Source organism: Amia ocellicauda, chromosome 16 (genome assembly GCF_036373705.1).
Source record: "Amia ocellicauda isolate fAmiCal2 chromosome 16, fAmiCal2.hap1, whole genome shotgun sequence".
In the NCBI taxonomy this organism is placed as follows: domain Eukaryota; kingdom Metazoa; phylum Chordata; class Actinopteri; order Amiiformes; family Amiidae; genus Amia; species Amia ocellicauda.
In genome coordinates, this window is record NC_089865.1 from 24,675,424 (window position 1) to 24,702,480 (window position 27,057).

A 27,057-nucleotide genomic window follows, 5' to 3' on the forward strand; every position below is an offset into this window, starting at 1 on the left:
CAAAAGAGAGAAAGAGGGGCACCACAACCACGAGTCCATAGAGGAAGAGGGGTGCGTCTATGCAGTGGCACAACAGCTCAAACCAGCTCGGTCCTGAGTATCTTCAGAGGACTTGATTTATATGTACTGTAAAGTATTTCCAGATTCATTCAATGTATCAAGGACATTACTGTAATTGAATATAGCAAACTCTTTTGTCACTCTTTTTGAGTGAGATTGTTTCTACTTTGGTCTTGATATGAGTCACTCAGAGAACATGAGTTCAGCACATGCTGGGGTGAAATGTTTACTGACCACTTATGCTTAATTTTACAAAAAAGCAGAAGAAGACAAAGAGAGCACGTACAGGGTTGACCATGTTATACTGTTGCTCTTAATAAGTGTTTATTGTGCCATTATGAAATGACTGATGGAAATAACCTTTAATTAGATGACAAATTATACTGTTTTGATGGACTGATTTGATTTTGTGAGTCTGAGTACATTCTGCTAAGGATCTGTGTCATTTTGGCCAAACGTGTCTCAGCTTGGAGCACATGTTAATTGTTTTGAAAAAGTGAATTCTGTTTGGATAAATGTGCTCAAGCAATCGAGAAAAACTGTAATAATACTATGTATGAATAATAATACAATGAATAATAGCACAGACATCAAATATATCATATGTAATTATACTCAGCATTATTTATGTATACTTGCCTTATATTATGCCTAACTATATAAAACAATCCAAGTATACTCTAATAGTAAAATGAGGATTCTGTAATGGAAAAGTATTGAGGAATTTTCGTTCTTTCAAGAAAAGGTTCTAAACATCTGAGCTCAATCAATGTTTAGCAAACAAGCAAGATTGGTTAAATAGTCTTTCCTCTGAACTCTTTCACATGTTCTAAGGAACAAAACCGAGACCAAATAAATAAGAATCTGTAAAGTGATGGTTAAAGGAACAATCATAAATAATGCAAACAGAACCAGTCTTTGCTGCGGAATGTTAAAACTGACTTATAGCATTCATATTTTTAAAAGGAAAAAAATGCTGCTTACCGTGTTGTGGTCAATGATGATCATTATTTCGAGATACTTCATTTCTTCAAACACACTACGGGGCACCTTGATGGAAATCACAAAATATAACATAACATACTGTTCCTGAGAGAATGTTTATTGTAATTACACAACCAAAGAAGTAACCCCTAACTTTACATATCAAACAATTTTAACAGAGTAGAAGCAGCTGTTTATATGCAAGTTACAATTATGCAGAATGCCATGCTTAAAGTTACAAATTTAAGAGTGCATAACTACTGATGTGTTTCACAGACACATCTGTACCATTTCTGACATATTTTGACAAAGTAGGTCACTCAGGAACCCCCTGTAACTTTGACCATACAACTTGACCAACCCAACTTTTAAAAGGCTGATAAAACAAAAATATGTAATTAATTTAATTCAAGGTTAAATAAAGTTATTGGGTGGGGGGAAAAATGCAGATATAAGGAGTACTCCTGCCCTAAAGGAGTTGGTTTAGGTTCATTTTATTGAAGAAAAACAAAGATTTAAAAACAAAGAAAAATCCCACACACATTTGTGACCTCTAGCACACACACTACCAATATAACTATATACGCTCTATAAACATTAATATTATTGTTCTTATTAAAGTTCAAGGACAAAGATATTGTAATCTTAACCATTGTTTAATCTGCAATACAGGTCACAAAGTCACATCCTATGACATATTTGCTACTTAGGAAGAGGTCGATAACCTCAAACACAAAAGGTCGAAAACATGCTCTCCGTTTAGTACTTACTGCTCTCTTTTTCCTTTTTCTTAGCCAAGTGAGATCAGGGAGATCTGAAATCAACTCATCAATGTCTAATGGAAGGGACACAAAATACAGATATGCTCAAAGAAGTTGGCTAAAATTGTAAATGTTACTGCATTGCTCTCAGATGGGAGGTGGAATGGAACCAACCATCCCAAGGCTGTAGGACTCTCAAGCCTAGTATCAGACTACTTTTCTCCTGTAGACTTTACCTTACAGAAGAAAAGGGATATTCTTTCACTCTTGGTAATAGCAATGGAAAACAGACTGTGAGCTTCACTGTGACCTATTTTAGTTACACTATTGCATGTTATCAATGTAAACTTTTATTTTCCAAATTTTAATATTGCTATAATTTAACAACTTATGTTTCCATGCTTTGGTGGACATATTTCACTTTGCACACATCTTGCAAAGATTAATTTGTTGCAGTACCTTGTTTAGACCTTAATTAACTGTATATGATACATACGATAAACTGATGCTGATGTCATGTAAAAATAACCCACAACATTCTAATGTGGAAAGACATGGTTGAATAGTTGGAAGGTTTGTAAACATGTAAACCTACACTGCCTATCTTATTATGTCAATATGTTTCATGAGTAGCTGTGGAAAGCAAATTACATTAGCATCAAAAGACACACAGGCAACAAAGTGGTGCATCACAGTAATAAAGCTTGTAACAGGTGATTTGAGTCATCTATCTATGGCAATATCGGTGTGCCAATTCATGGGTTTAAGGGAATGTTCTGCTTTATTTAAGAACCCACAGTAAGCATTGAATGTTGACCCCAACTGTGACCCATAAGTACAAACAAAAAAGCTGAGATATGTCCGTCAGCATCAGAAAATATACACCACAGGCCAAAACCCTAAAGCAAAAAATGTGTACAGACTGAATGGGGTAGAATACAGAATTCTCTTCATTTTTCTCTCTCTACTACCTGGATTCGTGTCAAAGATTTTTTTTAAATATATTTTAGTTTTTCTGAACAAATAATTACTTTCTTCTTTTTATGGTTAAATAAAATGTTGATAATGTGTAGATTGTTCTCAAAATTGTAGCACTGCCCGAAATATTACCCTCTTCCTGGCAATGCAGGGGCATGTATTCTACTCCCCTCCACCATAAAGCATATTTCCCGACAAAGGATTTAAGCTGACATTAGTATAAGAATACTAACTGTTTGTTTTCAGAGTACTTTTCATGGCCTGGTAATTGTATTTATGTAATAGCAGATTTTCGGGAGAATTATTTTGGTTTGTTACATCTATGGGGCACCAAATTAACTTAACTGAAATATTATTTAGTGTTATTCCAGATTTAGTAACTAATTAAGCCTTTTTTCCAAATTTATATATATATATATATATATATATATATATGTATTTTTTTTTTAATAAATGCTATTTGGTGGAAATAAGGAAGAAAATGTAAAAGCTTTAAAAGTACAAATTTGAACAGCATTTAGCTAAATGCTCAGACACTGTACTCACACTACATGCAAAAAAAAAAAAAAGATTATATATACAGTGAGGGAAAAAGTATTTGATCCCCTGCTGATTTTGTACGTTTGCCCACTGACAAAGAAATGATCAGTCTATAATTTTAATGGTAGGTGTATTTTAACAGTGAGAGACAGAATAACAACAAAAAAATCCAGAAAAACGCATTTCAAAAAAGTTATAAATTGATTTGCATGTTAATAAGGGAAATAAGTATTTGACCCCTTCAACTTAGTACTTGGTGGCAAAACCCTTGTTGGCAATCACAGAGGTCAGACGTTTCTTGTAGTTGGCCACCAGGTTTGCACACATCTCAGGAGGGATTTTGTCCCACTCCTCTTTGCAGATCCTCTCCAAGTCATTAAGGTTTCGAGGCTGACGTTTGGCAACTCGAAGCTTCAGCTCCCTCCACAGATTTTCTATGGGATTAAGGTCTGGAGACTGGCTAGGCCACTCCAGGACCTTAATGTGCTTCTTCTTTTGCCACTCCTTTGTTGCCTTGGCTGTGTGTTTTGGGTCATTGTCATGCTGGAATACCCATCCACGACCCATTTTCAATGCCCTGGCTGAGGGAAGGAGGTTCTCACCCGAGATTTGACGGTACATGGCCCCGTCCATCGTCCCTTTAATGTGGTGCAGTTGTCCTGTCCCCTTAGCAGATAAACACCCCCAAAGTATAATGTTTCCACCTCCATGTTTGACGGTGGGGATGGTGTTCTTGGGGTCATAGGCAGCATTCCTCCTCCTCCAAATTTGGCAAGTTGAGTTGATGCCAAAGAGCTTGATTTCTGTCTCATCTGACCACACTTTCACCCAGTTCTCCTCTGAATCATTCAGATGTTCATTGGCAAACTTCAGACGGGCCTGTACATGAGCTTTCTTGAGCAGGGGGACCTTGCGGACACTGCAGGATTTCAGTCCTTCACGGCGTAGTGTGTTACCAATTGTTTTCTTGGTGACTATGGTCCCAGCTGCCTTGAGATCATTAACAAGATCCTCCCATGTAGTTCTGGGCTGATTCCTCACCGTTCTCATGATCATTGAAACTCCACGAGGTGAGATCTTGCATGGAGCCCCAGACCGAGGGAGACTGACAGTTATTTTGTGTTTCTTCCATTTGCGAATAATCGCACCAACTGTTGTCACCTTCTCACCAAGCTGCTTGGCGATGCTCTTGTAGCCCATTCCAGCCTTGTGTAGGTCTACAATCTTGTCCCTGACATCCTTGGACAGCTCTTTGGTCTTGGCCATGGTGGAGAGTTTGGAATCTGATTGATTGATTGCTTCTGTGGACAGGTGTCTTTTATACAGGTAACGAGCTGAGATTAGGAGCACTCCTCCCTTTAAGAGAGTGCTCCTAATCTCAGCTCGTTACCTGTATAAAAGACACATGGGAGCCAGAAATCTTGCTGATTGATAGGGGATCAAATACTTATTTCCCTCATTAACATGCAAATCAATGTATAACTTTTTTGAAATGCGTTTTTCTGGATTTTTTTGTTGTTATTCTGTCTCTCACTGTTAAAATACACCTACCATTAAAATTATAGACTGATCATTTCTTTGTCAGTGGGCAAATGTACAAAATCAGCAGGGGATCAAATACTTTTCTCCCTCACTTAACATATTAGAGTTTTAGACTTTTGGCTTGTTGGATTCACTGGCACAAACAATACAAAAACTAATGCGAGAGAATCGGGGTTTGCAAGCAACATTTTTATTCTCAGACAGCCTTGAAGGAACCACATAGAACTGTTTATTTGTAAACTACTTCTGTCGGGTGCAAACTGGGGCACCACTATAGCTCATTGACCCCCATGACGGTCTTCCACAATCATGGTGCCCCCCTGTTCCCATGTGGTGTTATGTCAACACAACAAACAGACAGATACACACACATACTCCCCAGCAATGTGGTAGATGCTGTAAGTTTGGGAATATTTAAAAATAGACTGGATAGGATCCTTGGATCACTCAGTTATTAATGGACACCATACGAGCATGATGGGTCGAATGGCCTCCTCTCGTTTGTAAACTTTCTTATGTTCTTCTTATGTTCTTATACCATCCCTCCATTCCACATAAGTTCCAGATTGTTTCAATATATTTATTCAAAACTTGCATATCCTCCAAACTGAAGCACACCATCTGTAAAGGGGAGTTGAATGACTGTGGAAAAATGCTGCAGTCTAACATTTCTAATCAAACACAGAGGAAGGTAGCAACATTAACAGCTACACAAGTCAGCAAAAGATTTACCTGAGTCAGCAAAATTCTGCCTGCTCTGTGGCTATGGTCACCTGCTGTTTCCAGCTGCTTCAGATTCAAGGATAATAAAATGGAAATAGAGCCATTTTAAGAGCTCAGAAATTGCAGACAGACAGAAAGTGCAGCTCACTTTGGGATACAAGAACGCACCACGAGTCCACAAATTGAAATTTAAGATAAATAATCAAATTATTTAAGATAAACATGAATACAACTATGCCCTCTTCTGATAATTAACATTGTCCTTGTGTGCAGGGGCGGGCCCAGCGGGGTAGCCCGGGGTGGCATGGGCCACCCCTAGAATCTAAGTGGCCACCCCAATTGCCACCCCAATCAGAGTAAGAATGTGATAAGTTGTTGTTATTAATTGTCTACAAGTAGTTGTAGTAGTTTTCTTAACAATAACTATAATTTTACATTGCTTTGATGTTGGCCAAATTATTTATATTTAATTGCATGCATAAGGCATGACATCTGCATTCACCCCTCTGATTGTTGTGGTTGTGGAATAGTCCGCATCGGGGAGGAACCAAGACTAAAAGAAAGGTAGCCCCACTGTGACTGTCTAACATTGAGACAGTCCTGGGGCAGCTAACGCTAGCAGTTAAAGCTAGGGTATGCAATCCTGAGAGGCCAGCAGTTAGCAAGCTTGTTTTGAAAGCTTAGAGCCCGCCCTCACTTCAGAGGCGTCTCCAAAGCCACGCCCCCTCTATCACACATGCGCACACACACAGAGCAAAGTCTCAGCGCCAGGAGGAGAGACGTGTGGGTGGAATCGATCGCAGCGCATTCAGATTACCGCATGTCTCATTCACAGGTTAGACATTACAATAATAATGAGCGTAAACATCTTATTTACGGTTATTATGTTTTTAAAAATAGTAGCTGCGGCTCGTCTTCCATTCTCGCGCTCGCTCTGCACAGCGTCAAGGTTCCCGCGCTGATGACGTGTGATTGTCTGTGTGAACAAGTTGCACGGCGGTATGCAAATATAGATTGACAGACAGGAAGTACATCCTATCATTACATTCGGACCGAATGCAATGATAGGTCGATTCTTTTTTAGTCCTGTCCCTTCCACAGAATATATATATATATATATATATATATATATATATATATATATATTATACATTTAGACCACTTAAATTATTGATTGCTATCAGGATGTGAAGAGACTTTCAACCAGTATAACAAAAAATTTAATGTTAAGTTAAAAGGTGGCAAGCCAGGTCCAAAGGGCCAGATCTGACTTTGTAAACCTCTGAAAAATGTTTATGCTGTATTCACATGAAGTGAACACAAAAAGATAAATTAACAAATGTTTGGCCATTATAGTGTTTTACTGATAAATAGTTAAACTGTTAATAAGAATAAATCAGCTTTTAAACCCAGATTCTATAATGAGGAAAGATTAATCATAATGGACAAATCCATTGAGGTTTACAAAAACCTGTAATAAAAATGACAATTTTGAAGGGTAAATAGGAAAAGATCAACACAACTTATCCATTAATTAACTGCACTTTATTGCCTCTGTTATGTGTTAAAATCTGAATGCTGCCTACCAAAGTTGTACAAGGTACTTATTATTATTATTATTAGTAGTAGTATTAGTATTAGTAGTAATAATAGTAGTAGTAGTGTTTAATATTTGAATGTTTAAAACTGTAATACTCTGTATACATAATACGCCTCTGTGATGTTGGGGAAACAATTTGGCTGCTAGTTTAACTGTAGAAATGAGGAATAAACACTCTGCTACAGCTTCTCACTGGGCTCAAGAACCAGTTTAATTAATTATGTACAGTTTATTATTTCCTAGAATATAGGGCTGTAATTTTTACAGTTTTACTTTTTACATGTTACTTAAATGTGCCACCCTTCTCCAAGTCTGTGCCCCAGCCTGGCCCCCCCATCAAAAAATTTCTAGACCCGCCCCTGCTTGTGTGAATGATTGTTTGTACAGAGAAGTGACAAAGTGTTCAAAGCAGGATCCCTGGAAAACTTACTAGTAAATCTTTTAGAAGAAATATAAAAGGATTCAGAAAGTTTAATGCTTAATTGTATGCCTTTTATTGAAAGTTTTGTGAAAGTCTACACATTTAAAATCTACTTCTACCACTGTAATCACCACTGTATTATCCAGTTAAACATTTCATTCCCCATCATCACAATGGTTGTTAATTAGTATTAATCTGTTTTCGTGCTTTAATTTTGTTTGTGTAGTGAGATTTTGTATAATTAAATGCCATCTCAGACGCACCTCTTAGCACACTGATCCAGCAAGGGAACGAAAAACCCGCTACACAAAACAACCAGTCCTGTGAGGTGGGCAGCTTCCACATTTAGAGAGCGATTAGATCACCATAACAATCCCTGTTACGTAAAGTAATTGATAGCTCAGTTGGAACAAAAAACTGTGTAGTGGGTCCTCCAGGACCAGGGATGAGGAATTAGGTTAACCCGACAATGTGACAATTCACCTTGTCACATTTAAAACACGAGACCTTTTAATACTTATTGTCTGGCCTATACTAGTTATAAGTACAAATACATAATACAAATACATATATTCACCCCGAAAAAAACAAGTCTTCCTGACTGTTCCACACTGGTTTTGTCAATTGTTATTCAAATTTTCTTGTGGTTCTTCTACAAAATCAAAACTCATTTGATAATGTTGCAGCAACAATGGTGCTTGAAAATGACGAATCCATGTGATTTCTACAACAAAAATGCACTTTCTACATTATTCTAGCAACATGTACTGTAGAATGGTGTTCCGTCAGGTTAATTCCAGCATTTTGTTCAGTCTGTCTCCCTCACTGCCCTGGACTTTACTTTTTCTCCCTTAACACTTCCGCCACCCCCCCCTCGTGTTTTTTACTGTGTTGCTTTTCCAAAATATTTTTAAAAATTAAAGAGGACTTCCCTCTATAGCTGCTACATGAACGACCCATGACTATCACTGTCAGTGTGTGTGATGGAAGGGGCGGGGCTAAGGGCTGCAGAGGGAGAGATGTACCAGTGGGCCGGTTTGTGTCGCTCAACTTTCTAGCACCCCTTTAAAACCTATGTTTTTAAAATAGGTCAGCCCAAGACATATGGGCCGGGACATAATATATTTTGTATTGTGTCTGCGGTCCACCGGCCCACAGGGCAACCGACCCACCGGGAATTCTCCCGGTTCTCCAGATGGCCACTCCGCTACTGAGTGTTAGGGTATGGGAAAGAGTTTAATGAAGACCAGAGTAAATCTGAGTTTCAAAGTGGCTTAACTGGTAAACATTTTCTCTCTCAGTGCAAGTACCTGTGGTTAGGACGGCATTGGTTGTAAAACTACAGCTCTGATGTTTGCTCAATTTAAGCACAGTTTTTAAGTACAGTTTCCTACACCATCAAAAGGCACTTGGAAACTGGAGGAAACTCTGACAGGAAGAGGTCTGGCAGGAAGAGACCCAAAGCCACAACAGAATCAGGTGTTTCTGAGAGTCAACAGCTTGTATGATAGGCAGCTCACAGGACAACAGCTTCAATCAAAGCTTAACACTGGTCGAAGTAAGCAAGTTTCAGTTTCAACTCCCCCCCCCAGCAGACCCCCTCTTTCGTCTGCTATAATTAGTGGGACATTCCCATTCTTCCTCTTTTGCTGGAGCTAGACTTCCGCACGACAACCCAGCTCTGGGCAGTTTCTCTTTCTCGGAACACCGGGGTTGCGTTCACAACCTATCGTTATCCTTTGAGTCGAGAAACCGTCCAGAGGGGGAGGGGTGAGTGTATACCCAATGCATCGTGCGGACGGCAGGCAGCAGAGAGATAAGGAGGCTGCCGCATGGCTGTGGCCATATAGGGCAAGGCCTCAACTTCATCGGTAGAACAGCCGAGGTAGGGGAGAGGCCGGGGGCCGAACCCTACCGTGAAGAAGGTAGAAGGGCACATCCGAGGCCACAGCCTAAGAGGATGTGCATGACCAGTGGCGCACAGGCAGACATAACTAGGACGGGAGGCCAGAAGCAGAGCCAACAAGACTACTGAGGCTCGACTGAAGCCAACACCGGATGTCCTGTAGAGGAAGCCGGGCCCATCACGTATCAATCTGTAGAAGCGAATGAAGGTGTGCGGTGAAGCTATCGGGAAGTGGGGCACCTTGAAAGGGGGCCCACGAAGCCGCCACGACTCGAGTGGAGCGTGCCACCAGGTGTTCGGGCACCGGAATGCGTGCTGACTCGTAGGCCATAGTGATCATGCCACAATCCAGCTTCGCCCCCACTCCCCAGACTCCGTGACCATTGCAGACAGCCGTTGTCACAACCACTCGGTGGCAAACCGGCCCGAGGGGAACACCGAGGGTCAAATTCGAAGGGCTCCGCCACCAATGGAGCGCCTTCCAACACGCCGGAGTGAAACACACTCGGCGGAGGCGATCACGTTGTGGATGCATGTGAAGAGAAGCAAATCACCGCTGCATTAAAAGCCAGCCAGTCATCTAGGTAATTCAGGATGCGGACGCCCTGAAGCCGCAGGTGGGCAGAGTCCATGCACTTGCTGAAAGGCGAGGTCCTGGGGTTCAGCCGTCACCGGTGGGAGTGACACCAGGGTGGCGATGGTTGAATCCTCCAAGGGGAAGGACAGGAGACTGGCTTCCTGAGCGCCTTGGACTCAGCTAAAGGCCTCCCCGCCACAGGTCGGGGGGGAGCCGAAGCCGGCCTGTTCCACGTGGCCTGCAACTCTGTGAGGAAGTCAGGCAGCATGGGAAGACCTCTTGGGGGCCAGTGGGAAGGGGCCCGGCGTTAAAAAAGTGAACAGCAAAAAGTGAACGGGAAGAATGGCAGTAGGCAAAAGCGGGGACAGGCTGAGTGAGAGCCGGAGCAGTGGCACTGAGCCTGTGGCCTGAGAGGCACTGGCTTGAGATGCCGTAAGAGACCTCTGGCCAGATGCCCTGAGCAGTCTGTCATGCAGGGGTTGAATACCAAACTGCGTGCAGATGTGGCAAAATTGCGCCTCCTCCAGGGCTCTGCGGGCGTGCTCAGGACATAAGCAGGCCATGCAGTGCTCATGAGCGTCAGCACTGGGCATAGCAGCGGCGCAGAGGCATGGGGTAGTTGCCTATATATACAATAGGTGGATATACACTTATAAATTCACTACTGTTAAGCCAAAAATAATAATAGTATATATTCTCTATATACAACCAGGTCAATAGAGAGTAAATATCCAGACAGTCACTGGTGGAAAACAACAAAAATGTACTACTCTCTATTAACAAAGCAGCAGCGTGGTGGAAGCAAGCAGGCAGGTGACAATGAAATGCCGGCCGGTGTGAGCACCTGTGTCTGTGTAACAGGCACTGCGCAACCTAGATGAGTCACCAGCAACTCAGGGGCGGTTATGGTTGGCCCCGAGTGCAGGCACTGCAGCCTCTGACGGCACCAGCTACACTGAACTCACATGCACAGAGAGACAGCGCCGGGCTCGAACGCAACGAAACGCACAAGCGCTGGGGCCCAGAGGTAGCGGAGCACACTTTGCAACATCAAGGTCGATTTTCAAATCACACTGGATACAGTGGAGATGTACTCAGATTTCAGGACTTGCAGTGGAGCGGTGCCGAGATGCGGACGCACTGAGGCGCACCAGGCTGAAGATCGCCAGGGCCCGCAGGTACATGGCGTTTAAACACACTGAGGCTGACTAAGTCACACTGGACGCAGGCCCCACCTGGGTGATGCAATACACTAACACTATACTATAATATACTACACTACAGTATTTCTTTATTTATGGTCCTGAGGAAAGACTGCCCCCTACTTACTGTTGTTGTTTGTAGTAATAAATACGTTAAATGTCATGATTTATCTTCTGTTCAATTTTATGAAATTGCATACCACAATTAGTTCTCCAATGATCAAATCAGTAACTCTTCGACTCTCCACTGGTCTGATCAAACATAGTTCCCAGATGGTCAGTATAACTTGTTTGCTATGTAATTAAACACTTATATCTATCTTTGCAAAGGTGTAATATTTCATTTATAGGTTAGACCCCGTTCACACTTATTAGGCCGGCCCTGGACAGTCTCAAATTTAGTCCTACTTTTTTTAGAGACCCTGTTCACATTTGCGGTTTTAGGAGGCCTAAGTGCCTTCACATACGCGGGCGAAAAGGAGGCCTAAACGAAATGCATGGCGGGAATTAAACAAACCTGCTCAAGCAAACCAGTTACGCATGACATTAGGTCTGCTTACAGGTGTATGCGATGTATTTATAATCACAACCTATATATATATATATATATATATATATATATATATATATATATATTCATTCTATATTTTCTTTGAAAGTAATCTTAACCCTTTGCAGCCTAAGCTTTCTAATATAATTTAAAAATGTGCTGGTTCAATGGGAATCAAATTTATATATTTCCCTTTTCAAATGTCTGTCTTCGGTTCTGCAAGTCTAAAAGTGCTGTTACAATTCACCCAAAAGCGAAGCACATTTAGTAGGACAGCTACATTAAATCACAAGAATCGTATGCATTAGTTATCAATAGCCTATTGAGATTTATAATCTGAAAATGTGTATTACATACACACACACACACAGTACATATAATATATTACAGTAGTAGTACTTCAAGTGTTTGTCTCTTCAGTGCTGCTTGCTGCAGGTTGATCTGTCCCATGCACTCCAAGCTGCTGCTCAATATTACTTCTGCGTTCCTCGGAAAAACGTGCAACCTTTTCTCTGGACTCCACTGCGTTTGTTGTCATTTTTAAAGTCTGATCTTTGCATTTTTATTTCCCTTTTAACTTGGTCGGGCGAGTGATTGATAGCCATAGATGAAAGATAAACCGAAGGAAGTGTATGAGCGCTGTTGTCAATGAGGATATAACTATAGAAGCGATCACAGAAGGCTTTTTTCGATGGGTATCAAGATTGCCCGAACAAAATGCAAAGATCAGACTTTAAAAATTACAACAAATGCAGTGGAGTCCAGAGAAAAGGTTGCACATTTTTCGGAGGAACTCAGAAGAAACACTGAGCAGCAGCTTGGATTGCATGGGACACATCGACCTGCAGCAAACAGCACCGACGAGACAGACATTTTTTAAGTACTACTACTGTAATATATTATATGCACTGTATGTGTGTGTGTATGTAATACACAGGGTTAAGATTACTTTCAAAGAATATATATATATATATATATATATATACACACACTCACCTAAAGGATTATTAGGAACACCATACTAATACTGTGTTTGACCCCCTTTCGCCTTCAGAACTGCCTTAATTCTACGTGGCATTGATTCAACAAGTTGCTGAAAGCATTCTTTAGAAATGTTGGCCCATATTGATAGGATAGCATCTTGCAGTGGATGGAGATTTGTGGGATGCACATCCAGGGTACGAAGCTCCCGTTCCACCACATCCCAAAGATGCTCTATTGGGTTGAGATCTGGTGACTGTGGGGGCCAGTTTAGTACAGTGAACTCATTGTCATGTTCAAGAAACCAATTTGAAATGATTCAACCTTTGTGACATGGTGCATTATCCTGCTGGAAGTAGCCATCAGAGGATGGGTACATGGCGGTCATAAAGGGATGGACATGGTCAGAAACAATGCTCAGGTAGGCCGTGGCATTTAAACGATGCCCATTTGGCACTAAGGGGCCAAAAGTGTGCCAAGAAAACATCCCCCACACCATTACACCACCACCACCAGCCTGCACAGTGGTAACAAGGCATGATGGATCCATGTTCTCATTCTGTTTACGCCAAATTCTGACTCTACCATCTGAATGTCTCAACAGAAATCGAGACTCATCAGACCAGGCAACATTTTTCCAGTCTTCAACTGTCCAATTTTGGTGAGCTTGTGCAAATTGTAGCCTCTTTTTCCTATTTGTAGTGGAGATGAGTGGTACCCGGTGGGGTCTTCTGCTGTTGTAGCCCATCCACCTCAAGGTTGTACGTGTTGTGGCTTCACAAATGCTTTGCTGCATACCTCGGTTGTAACGAGTGGTTATTTCAGTCAAAGTTGCACTTCTATCAGCTTGAATCAGTCGGCCCATTCTCCTCTGACCTCTAGCATCAACAAGGCATTTTCGCCCACAGGACTGCCGCATACTGGATGTTTTTCCCTTTTCACACCATTCTTTGTAAACCCTAGAAATGGTTGTGCGTGAAAATCCCAGTAACTGAGCAGATTGTGAAATACTCAGACCGGCCCGTCTGGCACCAACAACCATGCCACGCTCAAAATTGCTTAAATCACCTTTCTTTCCCATTCAGACATTCAGTTTGGAGTTCAGGAGATTGTCTTGACCAGGACCACACCCCTAAATGCATTGAAGCAACTGCCATGTGATTGGTTGGTTAGATAATTGCATTAATGAGAAATTGAACAGGTGTTCCTAATAATCCTTTAGGTGAGTGTATATATATATATATATATATATATAATATAGGTTGTGATTATAAATACATCGCATATCCCTGTAAGCAGACCTAATGTCATGCGTAACTGGTTTGTTTGAGCAGATTTGTTTAATTCCCGGCATGCATTTCGTTTAGGCCTCCTTTTCACCCGCTTATGTAAACGCACATAGGCCTGCTAAAACCGCAAATGTGAACGGGGTCTCTAAATAGTAGGACTAAATGTGAGGCGGCCCAGGGCCGGCCTAATAAGTGTGAACGGGGTGATATTCACATTTAGGTCGCCTTTCGGCTGTCTCAAAAGATTTAGGCTGGGTCAAAAAGCAGGACTAGTTTTGACCTGGCGAAGGACCACCTTAAATCTATGACCCCGTTCACATTTGAGTTAAGGCTGCCCTGGGCCGGCCTAAATCTCAAATGTGAACGGGGTCTTAATGCCTTTAAGTTAAGAGACACTAATGTTGTCTCAAAGTTTCCTGGTGACTATAGAGTCATATGTCTTCATCCTAAACTTTGATGATGCAATGACATGTACTTCAAGCAAGATGCAAACACAGGCTAGGCTGTCTATAGACTGTTGTGCATCTCTCAGGCAGAACTTCTATCTGCCTGCTTTAACTAGTGACACACACATGTGTATAGTATAATACACAGGACAAGGCATATTGGGACATTGGGGTCCCCCCACAAACAGCACAAATGATGAATTATATATAATTCGCTTGTGCTATGTTTGTGCCGGTTTGTGCTATTGAAATACACATTTCTGTTATTATGTCTTTAAAGATATTAACATTTATTTATTTAAATCAAGTGACATCACTCAGCCACTGCCAAAACAACAAAATCACAAACACGTGTTTTCCAGTTGTGCTGATGAAACCAATGTTTCAACTATTAATGGTTTTAACTTTATTGAGGATATTTTTCTTGGTGAGTGACCAGCAAAGGATGGATGCACTGAAATGGCGTGCAGCTCGCTCACATGTTTTGCAGACACAACGGCAAAATGTAGAATCACTGTCATAGGGCAGGTGGCCAAATCATATCCCTTTTCCAGACACCCTGTCTGGAAGGACAGACAGCAATAACAGTTCTGTAAACTCTCACTGACTGAATAGTGGCCACAACCACCTCAGACAGCCCTAAAGGATTTGAGGCATTCCTGTTCAGGTGCCAGACCCAGAGCTGCAGAAAGTCTGGGTTCAGGTTTCACAGCATGCCTTGAGCCTGAGACAGTTGTTCTGCCCACTGAGGAAGCTGCCATGGCTCCCCACTCAGCAGGGAGACGAGATCCGCGAACCAATGTCTGCATGGCCACCTGGGAGCTACCAGAAGAACTGGTGCTTTTCTCTCGCATGATCTTCTCCAGCACAGTCTAGAAGAAGAGGGGGCAGGGGAAATAAGTCTCGAACCGAGAACCATAGTGGGAAATGCCCTGCTAAAGTGGTTCCAGATCCGCTGCACCAGCAATGGGTGGAAACGCCATTCCGAAGCAAGAGGACCTCGCCTCGACAGGAGGTCCGCTGCCATATTGGCCAGGCCCAGGCGGTGAACTGCTCTAATGGAGCAGAGCCAAGACTGCATCCACAAGAGAGGTGGGTAAGATGATTGAGCTTGGGCGACCACAGACCTCCCTGTATGTTGATATAAGCCACTACTGCTGTGCTGTCTGGCCCGACCTGCACATATTTGTCCAAAAAGACTAGCAGGAAATGTCAAAGGCGTAGGAGAACAGCCTGGAGTCCCAGCACATTGATGTGGGGAGCTCTGTTAGGTTCTGTCCACACCCCGTGGACTCCACAGTGATTGTAACCCAAGTCACCGAGGTCACCCACTTGGTGACAGAAGGCCAAGCAGTATCTCTTAATGAGGTGAGGGATGAGGCATCAATGAGATGAGCATAGCAACAGTTGAACACTGTGTGACTCTTCACCCAGTTTACCTACAGGCCTATCCCATAGAGACAGTTGAGGACCAGAGCCGTGTGGGTCTGGACCTGCTCCCTGGAGTGAGCACACACAATCCAGTTGTATTGGTAATTCAGGACACAGACCCTATGAGACCTCAGGGGGGCCAGAACAGCGTCCATGCACTTATAGAAAGCGTGAGTGACTAGCGGCAGGCCGAAAAGGGAGGACAGCATACTCATGCTTTGCCCTCTAAGGCAAAGCGGAGGGACTTCCTGTGCAACAGCATGAAGGGGAAGTGAAAGTATGTGTCTTTCAGATGCACTGTGGTGAACCAATCACCTGGCTGAATGGAGAGATGGAGCACTGTTTTAGCATCTTAAAGCACAACACCTTTAGATAATGGTTCAGGGGTCTTAGATATAAGATGGGGTGCAAACTGTTAACTGTCTTGGGCACATGGAAGTAGTGAAGAAAAAAAAAAAATTGACATCTCATTTCACCTCTTGTTGTTTGATGTTCAGTGGCGCATTTTTCTAATCAAGGAAGAGGAAAAGAGAATATTAATGTTGGTTGCGAGATACAGAAGAATACGAATAAGCAGAACATACAGGAGAAGAAGAAAGAATATTTCCACAGCTCCACAAGCTCTTTTCGCGATTGGTGAAAACATCATATTTGAAGTAAGTTTTAAGGTTTAGCATCAGGTTTAGGTTTCCTGAACAACTTTTACGAAAGTTGAGTCGCTGTGTAAGTTAATGTTAGACCTTTGGCTCCATTAACAGACAGTTCATCAAATAAGAGAGATCGGTTCCCAATTTAGCCTAACATTATGTTTACATCTGTGCTAGTAATACAGTGCAGTATCATAAGTTACAGTATACGAATGTTTAGCTAATGTGGGGTAACTAGTAGGCTACAGCTGTCAGTGTTCAGCAAGTTAACATTCAGCAATTTGAAATCCATTAACTGAGTTAGATTTTCGTACTTGAACTCAAAATGAACAATTGTTATTATCAATCTGTAAAAGTTACTCAAAACATTACCACAATTTGCAGATAGCCTATTTGCTAACGTAAAGGTGTAAGAAATTATACCCAGCTAAGTTAATTAATGCAGAGTAGGGCAGGCCATAATCTAACTAGTAACTTAGGCTGGTAGTTGATGTATGTGTGTGAGTGAGAGAGAGAAAGACATTGAGCTGCAGCTCCGAGGTAGAGACATTGACTATTCATAGTATGTTAAAGAATTATAGTAACATAACCCTTTTGGACCACACTATCTGCCACATTGAAGTACTGCGGGTTAAGTGAATTATCACTTCTACCTCTAATCAGCAATCATAGGATTCATTCATGCTCCTTAGATGCCAGGTTAGGGTTACACACACATTTTCTGTCATTGCCACCCCATGTATAAAATTCTAGTTCCGCCACTGCTCCACTAGGAAGTCTGCCGTCACTGCCAGGTCCCACTGTGGCAAATCTGGGGAGTGTAGCGACTCAGTAAAGCCAACCAGGTAAAGAGCCAAAAGGCTAGCTGTTTTTTGGGAAAAGTGCTGCCTGTAACCCTGCTGTATACGCCCTGCAGAGAACAGACTCGGTGACCCTGCACTGATGGCCAGGAGAGTTCAGCGCGAGGGAGGGACACAATTGCCGAGTTCCAAAGAGGGAAGGCCAACAGTCCTGCTTCCTGTGCTCGATATGACTAAAGATCTTGGCGAAGGCAAGGTCTCTTCCATGAGGCCTGCACCTCTGCATGAAGGGTCCTGCAGGGTCCTCAGGCCAGGGGAATTTTAGGTGGTCTACAGTCAATTGGATGATGGCCAATAATTGGTAAGAAAGCAGCATTTAGCAGGAATGTTAAAGTTTTTTTTTTTTAATTGTCAAAATTCAGCAATAAAAATGTTGCTGACTGACATTCTATTAATTTAATCACATATCTTTCATAACATGGTGCATTTGACCATAAGACTTGGGACATTAATTCACAAAATCATGAATGCAGAAATGGAAAAATTACAAAATACAATTTCTAATGTGTAAGCTTGTAGGTTCAAATTCTGACCAGTCCAAGTCGTGATTATCCCTAGACCTGGATTACCAAGTATTATTTTAGGTAGAGTAGTCCAAGGCTACTGGGAATTGAGGTCTGTGAAACCATCTGTGTATGTCCTAGTAAAATAATAAGGTACCTTAAATAAGGTAAAAAAGCTATATAATGAGCTGTCAAGTTACTGGACTAATAATTCAGCAAACTCTTACCAGATTTTACTGAAGTATATTGGAATAATTACAGTTAACATTTTTAATGTAAATGTACAGTATGATATTTTACATGTACTGCTTTGCTGTAATAAGTACAGTAACTGTACTGGCAACTTTTTTTTCTAAGTGTAGTTATTTTATCAATAAGACATACAAACATTAGAACATAAGAAAGTTTACAAAAAAGAGGAGGCCATTCGACCCATCGTGCTCATTTGGTGTCCATTAATAACTAAGTGATCCAAGGATCCTATCCAGTCTATTTTTAAATGTTCCCAAATTTTCAGCATCTACCACATTAAACATTATTTGAAGGCCTTTTTACAGTTCATAGTTTAAAACATTCTTTTGATTCAAGGTACAATAACTGTAAACAATGTTCAGCACGCAGTTAAATATGAATTAATTAATCATCTAACCAGACCAAGTCAATTACTGTCAGCTGGCTAGGAGACGGTACAGGCCTCATTCATGAACTGCTTTAGTGAACAGTAAAATAGAAAAAATGTGGGCATTCTAAGATGTTTTATTTGAAAGTGTGTGGAGCTGAAATGGAGCCTGCTTAGCACAAAACCTTGTTACAAAAACGGATGATACAAGCACTATTAATCATTTGCTGAGCTGTTCCTTTCTCATGACCTCTAAGCTGTGCTGAATTAAATTGCAGGGAAATTTGCACTGGCAGCTGTTCAGGTCAAGACAGCTGTTCAAGTCAAGGCTTAGTCATAAGGTGCTGTTATTTCCTGTTAATCTGTAGTTGGGAAACAGAAATATGCCCATCCTTTCTGGTCTGCCTAGTGTCACCCTTTGCTGTAACAAAGGGCTAAACTTAATTATACCTCTGTGACAGGAAAGGGTCCAGTTGTGAAAAAAACATATGCATAAAACATCTCAGAATTTCTCCTAGGAATCATGCTAAATGTTAGCTTAACAGTAAAATTACTCCTCACTCACAGTAGGAGGTAGAAGTTAGTCATAAAGTTTCTTAAACCTACTTTTATCTGGCAGTAGGATTCAATCCTAGGAAAAACTTTTAGCAAATTTTCAATTTTTTTTATTTGTTTATAATTCGATGCAAAATAATAAGTGATTCCCCCTCGTTCCTGTGCTACATGGAATTAAAATGCTAGATTAATTTCACATTCACAATCAAAAAATATACATTAAACATCTTACATTTAACACTATTTATCCTTCAGTTGTACATAGGAAATCGTCCACAGGTGGAAACACTGGGGTATATTCATGATGGGTTTTACACCAATTCGCTATTTCAGACACTTTTTCTGTATTGAATAAAATACAAATAAAAGTTAACATGCATTCATCACCGCGCATAGAGTTTATTATGAATATGCTTTTTATGAGTGGATCATTTTTCATTCATTTTGTGGCTTATTTTTACATTTTTTTAAATGTTTTATTATTGGATATAAGAACATAAGAAAGTTTACAAATGAGAGGAGGCCATTCCACCCATGGTGCTTGTTTGGTGTCCATTAATAACTAAGTGATCCAAGGAAACTATCCAGTCTATTTTTACATGTTCCCAAATTTTCAGCGTCAACCACATCACTGGGGAGTTTGTTCCAGATTGTGACATCTCTCTATATGAAGAAGTGTCTCCTGTTATCCGTCTTGAATGCCTTGAAGCCCAATTTCCATTTGTGTCCCCGGGTGCGTGTGTCCATGCTGATCTGGAAAAGCTCCTCTGGTTTGATGTGGTCGATACCCTTCATGATTTTGAAGACCTGGATCAAGTCCCCACGTAGTCTCCTCTGCTCCTCTGGTGAAAAGTTTCAGGTCCCTCAGTCTCTCCAAGTAGGACATTCCCTTCAGACCTGTAATAAGTCTGGTTGTTCTCTGCAACTGCCTCTAGAGCAGCGATATCTTTCTTGAATTGTGGAGCCCAGAACTGTACACAGTATTCCAGATGAGGTCTAACTAGTGCATTGTCTTAAAATTACAATTCTACAATATACCCTAACATTCTGTTTGCCTTTTTTATTGCTTCCCCACATTGTTTGGATGGAGAAAGTGAGGAGTCCACATAGACTCCTAGGTCTTTCTCATCCGTTAATTCATCTAGTTCTATTCCTCCCTTAGTGTAATTATAGTGGACATTTATGTTACCTTCATGTAATACCTTGCACTTGTCCACAATGAATTTCATCTGCCAGGTGTCGGCCCACAACTGAATACTGACCTCTAGAGGAGTACTTTTAATTCTAAATAATCTTTATGATTAACTTTTTCTCCTAAGAGTAAAAGTAGGAACAAATTGACATCACTCTCAGATATTTCAGGCACTTAGGACCGATTTATCACTCTCAGATGCTTTGTGAATACGGACACAGATATTTTCTTTAGGCATAGGCAGTCACATTTCCAAGGAAGAACAAAAGAGAATTGCTTTCTTGGAAATGTCATTTTTCTTATTATGGCAAAACCTGTGCAAAAAGCGTGAGCTGCATTATATTCTTACACCAGGGGTAGTCAATTATTTTGTGTCAGGGTCCACATTTCTTGGTCAAGGTATAGTCAAGGTCCAGACATTGGGGTAACCCCCCCCACATTACACAAAATGTTTAAAAAAATGTATACATTAGTATTAAAACGGTTGCAACCACTTACATTTTTATTTGTTAAAGATTATTGTAGTCATATAGATAAACATAATAGAAACTTTCAAGCATTTTGTCTTATTAGATTCATGTATTTACCATTTCCCTTTGTCCCAATGTGCAATGCACAAAATTAGTGTTGAAAAATGAAGACAAAGACGATTGAGTAATTCAGGTTGGGGGGTGTGGGGGTCCTCCCCTAGAAGATTTTGAAAACTGAGACCTGAAATGCACGATTCTGAGTCATTTCAAAGTCGAAAAACTCAGCTCAAAATCTCCATGAAATCAGGCAGGTTAGGAATCAAACATATTTTTGTTCACAACCACATATCACCAGTGAAACATCCCATATCAACCAACATTATATATGCAAACTAGACGCGGTTTCTGGTGCTTGTCTATCACAGATCTATTTCAGTGGGTCTGTATTGAAACGGGTGAGGAGCACATTTCTCGATTTGTGCGCTGCTAGACATATGCGTCTGCATTAGAAATCATTTGTTTCCACCACTGATGTAGGAGTTTCTAGGTGAACACAAGCTATGGCACTGTGCACCCTCCGGTCGTGTGTATGCACTTTTATATTTTAGAGGCGAGGTTGACATATGTCCACATGACAAACAATGCACATTTTAGCTGCTTATTTATAGAAATCAGGAAAACCAAATACCTGTTTTTGTTTTGTTTTTTTGACAAGTTTAAAGTGCTGCTCTTGCCCCAGCCCAGAATGTGTAGAGAGATGCCCGGACAGGGAATCTGCAAGCAATCAACTCACTAACTAATGGGAACACAAGCTCTAAATAGGACGTCCCATATTAATAACATCCTATTGGCTAATAACCAGGAATTGCTGCGACTAGGTTCCACACAATAACAAGCACTGAGTGCAACAAACCTCCGTAGCATTACATTAAAAAAATATATATCACCCATTCTTCAGAATTGGTACAAAACCTTATTTAAAAAAAAAAAATGTTACTCTTCATTATGCTGGGAAAATATATTTTAAAAGGTCAAAGTCTTGGCTATTAAACCTTGTAATGGGCCAACCTCCCAGTGATTACGTTTTTTCTTAATTAGCATTTTTTGCAGCTGAGGACTTGAATTTTGTCAACTCCGTCAGGCACATAAAAAGTCATAGTATTATAAAACATGAAGGAAATGTTTTAATGATTTTTTTGTATTAAATACAAGATTATTTAATTTGCTGTATAATCAAAAAGTTTGATATCTTTTTATTTGAGAAATAAATACCATTACAATGCTCCCGACCTACAATTTCTGTTGATAATGTAATTTGTCTTTGTGATAAGCAACGTATAATATCATTTATAACACAAAGAACACACATTAGGTGTACCATAGAAACTTTTTATTGACATAAACTCATTTTATAAATCATTATGAATATATATTTAATGAATATAACAGAAAGAATCTGTTTGACAGAGGCGACTTCTCAATGACGGAGTTGACAGCCAACTGACGGAGTTGACGTCATATAAAACACAAAATTGTACACAAACATGAAAAACCTGGAAGCACACAGAAAGCCATTTCAAACATGAATCTTCTCTTTTGATTATTTCAGATCTTAACAGAAATCAGCTATTACATTGAAACCTTAAAACAAATCTGAGAAGATGTGAGACTTAACCAAACTGATCAACTTTCAAACAAAATAACAATAACAAGACCTATTTTCCTCTGTCAGAATTCAACAGACACCATCCCAATTAAAAAACAACAACTGATTGTACATTGACATTGACTTTTGTAACCAAATTGTTTCTGTTTAGTCACTGGGATGCAGATGGCTAATGTGTTCACCTTCCATTACATCTGGAGAAATGCAATATATTTCCCTTGTTCGACTGAGACGCATAGGAGCTGCATTTCCCACCAGTTTAACCAGAACATCTTTAACAGGGCAAAAGCATTCATCTCTCCTGCCCTGTTGAGGTGTGAATTTCTAACTGGGGCCATGGGGATGCAGGAATTCCACTCTCACATCCTGATTTTCACCATCCACAGAAATAGCTCTGGCCAACAACCAGTGCTCATAATAAACTAATGCCATCCAGTCATCAGGTGTAATACTCTCAGCAGTTATTCCTGTGGATGTGCCCTCAGGGCCTGATGGTGGCTCTTCTTCCATTTCCATCAGAAGTTGTGCTAAAGGTCTTAACACATTTCTTTTGGGGGCTGCAGAATATATCTGGTTATCCATGCTGCCTTGCTCAGTGCCTAAAGCAAAACAAATAGGACTGAAACAGTGACACATTCTTGGTTCAGTGCAGAAACATGTAAATTCTCTGTACCAGAGACTCTTTTGATCTGGGATGATCTGGTGAATCCTTCTTTTTGCAGGCAAAGGTTTCAGGGTAGGAGGAAGGACTTTGTCGAACCTCTCAATTTCTCGTCCATCAGTGAGGTAGAGCAGTACATTGTTAAGGCTGTTGGAAACCTTGTCATGGAACTGCTTGGCATTGACAATGTCATGTCCTCTTAAAACCAGACTGTCAGCTGCCCTCTTCACTGCCCCTCCAATTCCATCTGGAGCGCCCTTTCCATGTGAAGTTGGAAAAAAGTTCCATGTTGCCCTTTTAAACCTCAATTTCAGAGGAATGTCACAGAGGAGGAAGAAGTTCTTATTCTTGTATTGCTTGCTTGGACCATCTGACCAGAAATGTACTGTATCAATTGATGGATGTGCCCTTTGTATCTCTCTCAGTACAGAATCCATGTAGGCCCAAATGGATGCAGCATCTTGGCGTTTAGATTCAGAGATTGTGCAGAATCCTGACTTAGCTTCCTTTGTGTAATACATACCAGTATGTAAATTTAACAGAGGTAAGTTCTGTCCGAAATGGCATGCCTGGAACTTGCATTTCCATGCCTCTGAAAAATATATGTGTATGATGACCTCGTTCTCTTTGCATGCTTGAATCAGGTTGCAGTATTCTTGTGACTGGTTCCGGACAAGACACACATGTATTGTGGTTTCGCTTTTGAGTTTTTCCTCATATAATCGTATAAGCTCTGAGAGCTTGCCTTCATGAGATACCATTATTGTTGAGGTGTATGTTTCATCTGCTGTTGTCCCACTCTTTCCCATTGCCTCCAGTGGACATTAGTTCCTACATGTTCTGGAAGCAGCAATGTCTGCTTGTTTACACAGCGTGTACATTTTCGAGGGAGGCAGGACTCAGTTGCTGGTGTGCAACACACCAATTTAAAACTATCCTCCAGTTTTGTTGAATCCATAAGCCCTGATGATTTCAGCACCTCCAACATTAAAGCTGCATTCTCATGAAGTTGGCATAGGCATGTTTTGCGGTCAGAGGGTTTTGGTGCAGTAATATTAAAGGGCCTTAAAGCACAAAAGGATGAGTAACTGAATTTTACTGTAGGGTTGCTTGTGGTGAATTCTTTGTGTAAGTTTATCATGGTGTCCATACTTTGTTCCTTGTTTTGGTGTCTTGTTTATCTGTTGTAATCCGGGCAGAGTTGTGGAAGAAGTCTTGAATGTGTTTTGTGATGACCTGGAGGTATCTTGCTTTTTTGCCTTGGTTTGTTTTTTGTTTAGAGATTTATAAGATATTCCAAACTGTTGGATCTTGTGGAGAATGCGATATTTTTTCAGAAATGTTCCCGATAAAGTCAATGCTTGTTTCCTGGGTAGAGTTTTGTGTTTGTTTGTGGAGAGCTCATTTACCAAAGCATGGTGAAAAAGAAGGGTCCTCTTAATTAAGGGATTTCTCAAGTCACTTCTTCTAATCATTTTCTCAGTCATGGTTTGTGGAGAGTTCATGACACATTTGGATGCAGGCTTTGCTCGTTTAACTTTTTTTTTTTTTTTTTTAAGACTATCCCTCTCTCTCTTCAATCTCAGCAGCTTGTTTTTTAAAGACTTGATTTCTCTTAAGCGCCTTTTCTTATGTCTTTTCCTGGTCCTCTCTCCTGCAAGGGACTGTCTACTAACACCTGGCTCATCAAGGCCCTCATCTAATGGACTACTACCTGGTGGTTTGTCTGCTACCTGCAGAGCTTCCTTGCGCTTTCTTGACCTCTGAGAACTTCCCCATGTCCTCCTCTTTAATCTCCTTGCTTGCTCACTCATGTCTCTTACTTGTTTTATTTTCCCCTCTACAACCCTTTTTCTCCATCTTTCTCTCTCCCTTTGTAGTTCTTCTGCCTTTTTGTCTGGCTGATTATTTATCCTCTCCCTTCTCTTTCTCTGATACTCTCTGTTTCTAGCCCTCTTCACCTCTAATGAGAGTTTGTGTTTAGCCATTTGTACCTGAAACATTTTGAAGTAAATACCCTTCTTAGTCATTGATAGGCATCTATTAAAACACTTGATTAATGTAGTAATGGTATTTAAATAACTTAATTGAAAATAAAGTACTAATTTCAAACACATTATTCAATTATTAAAGAGAACTGAGACTTATGTCACCTCCGTCAGCATAGATGTCAACTCCATAATATGGAATATCTGACGGAGTTGACAAAATGTTCTATTTTTTCCTTTCACAGCATAGTCGTAGTGAGTAGCCATTTTATTTTTCAAAGTTGCTAAGAGTGCTCTTAATGCTAATCAAAATACACATTTTTAAACCATAATACTTATTTAGTTTTGATTTAGAAGGGAAACGGAGTTGACCTGTTATGCTTGAGACACACCTGATAGCAATACTATTTAATGAATTTATCAAAAAATAGAAAGCTTACCAGTGCTTGAGCAGCATTCATGCCTTTTTTGAAACCAGGAAGTGAGACAGGGGTCCTTAGGATATAGCTAACCCTTTTTATGCCTAATTAAATGATGTTTTTGTAGAAATCTGATGGAGTTGACAAAAATCTGGGACACAACTTTAAAGGGCCAACATTTTCATAAAAAATATATTTTAAAACAAATATGATTATAATAGTGCATTTTTACACCTATGTTATCAGTAGGTATTGTTAGTTTTAGATTTTGAAGGCTTTTAATATTTGTTTTTATTGTTTGAATTTGTGAATTCTTGTCTGGGACAAGGGTGTTTTCTGGCACAGGGCAAGTTTATAAGTTGAACATTTTTTTATCTGATCAAAACATTTAATAAATCATATTTATTTCATATATACAGATCATTTAAAAAAAAAACAATCACCCCCCAAAAAAATTTATTAGTTGGGTTAATGAGTAATAATTATGTTTTTTTTGGTAGGACATGATTTGTCCCAATTCCCAAAATGGGTGATATATGATAAAAAGTTAATTAAAATTATTTAACATTTAACATAGTCTTACACTATGTTGTATTGCATGACAGAAAGAATGACAGACCTGCCTTAAACTAGACCTGCCCGTAAAGAAACATTTTCTTTTTTCTTTGTGACTATGTTACTATACCAATCACAAGCAAACAGAACTAAAATCAAAACAAATTACCTAGGTCTTCGAACTGCTCCACTGATTGAATTCCTGGGGTCTTTCTGATAGTATGAGGTCGTGCTGCTGTGTCCTGAGAAATAAATAAAATATACATGTAGATTAAAATTACAATAAAAGCAAATTGCCAAAGGTCATTATCAGGTATTTTATATGTGTGTGTGTGTGTGTGTGCATGTATATACAGTGCCTTGCAAATGCTAAAACTGAAGATTTTTAAGGGTAAGATAAGTTACAGTTAATGCCAGCACAAATCTGAGAAAGAGAAAAACCTTAAATATGTTGTATTCAGACCCCTCATCTCAGTATTTGGTTGGAACAACCTTTGGTATCCTGACCTGTGTTTTTCGATTATTTTATCCCAGATTTATCCTTGACCATTTAACCATAAAGACTATGGTTGTCTTTGCTTAAAATTCACTACCTGACCAAGGAACCTTACTGAGGTTTATTCTGAAATCATGAGAACCACTATTATTGCATACAAACAGAGGCCATTCAACTAATCGTGTGGCTTGTTAGGCTCATTTTATGCACTTGAATTAATTTAGGTTTGTCACACCAAATCGTTTGAATACTTGATGTTTTCATGTTTATTTCAAATTAATTATCTATCTATATATTTCTATCTCTATCTATCTATATATGTATATTCACACACACACACACACACACATACATGCAATGTTGCTATGGAAAAATCGAAATAGGCAGTTCCACAATGATATGTCAAGTAAGCATTTGTTGAAACTATATGTAACA

General features: G+C 40.2%; 1 protein-coding gene across 4 annotated transcripts in view; it reads right to left on the reverse strand.

Moving 5' to 3' along the window:
* adam23a (ADAM metallopeptidase domain 23a) overlaps positions 1-27,057 on the reverse strand; it is a 150,102-nt gene that overhangs the window by 60,166 nt on the left and 62,879 nt on the right. For all 4 annotated transcript variants that reach the window (XM_066687611.1, XM_066687608.1, XM_066687609.1 and 1 more), the window contains exons 7-9: positions 26,296-26,368; positions 1,815-1,879; positions 1,045-1,110 (exon numbers count right to left, since the gene is read on the reverse strand). In XM_066687611.1, the coding sequence (XP_066543708.1) occupies positions 1,045-1,110; positions 1,815-1,879; positions 26,296-26,368 (204 nt within the window). The remainder of the gene's footprint in view (positions 1-1,044; positions 1,111-1,814; positions 1,880-26,295; positions 26,369-27,057) is intronic.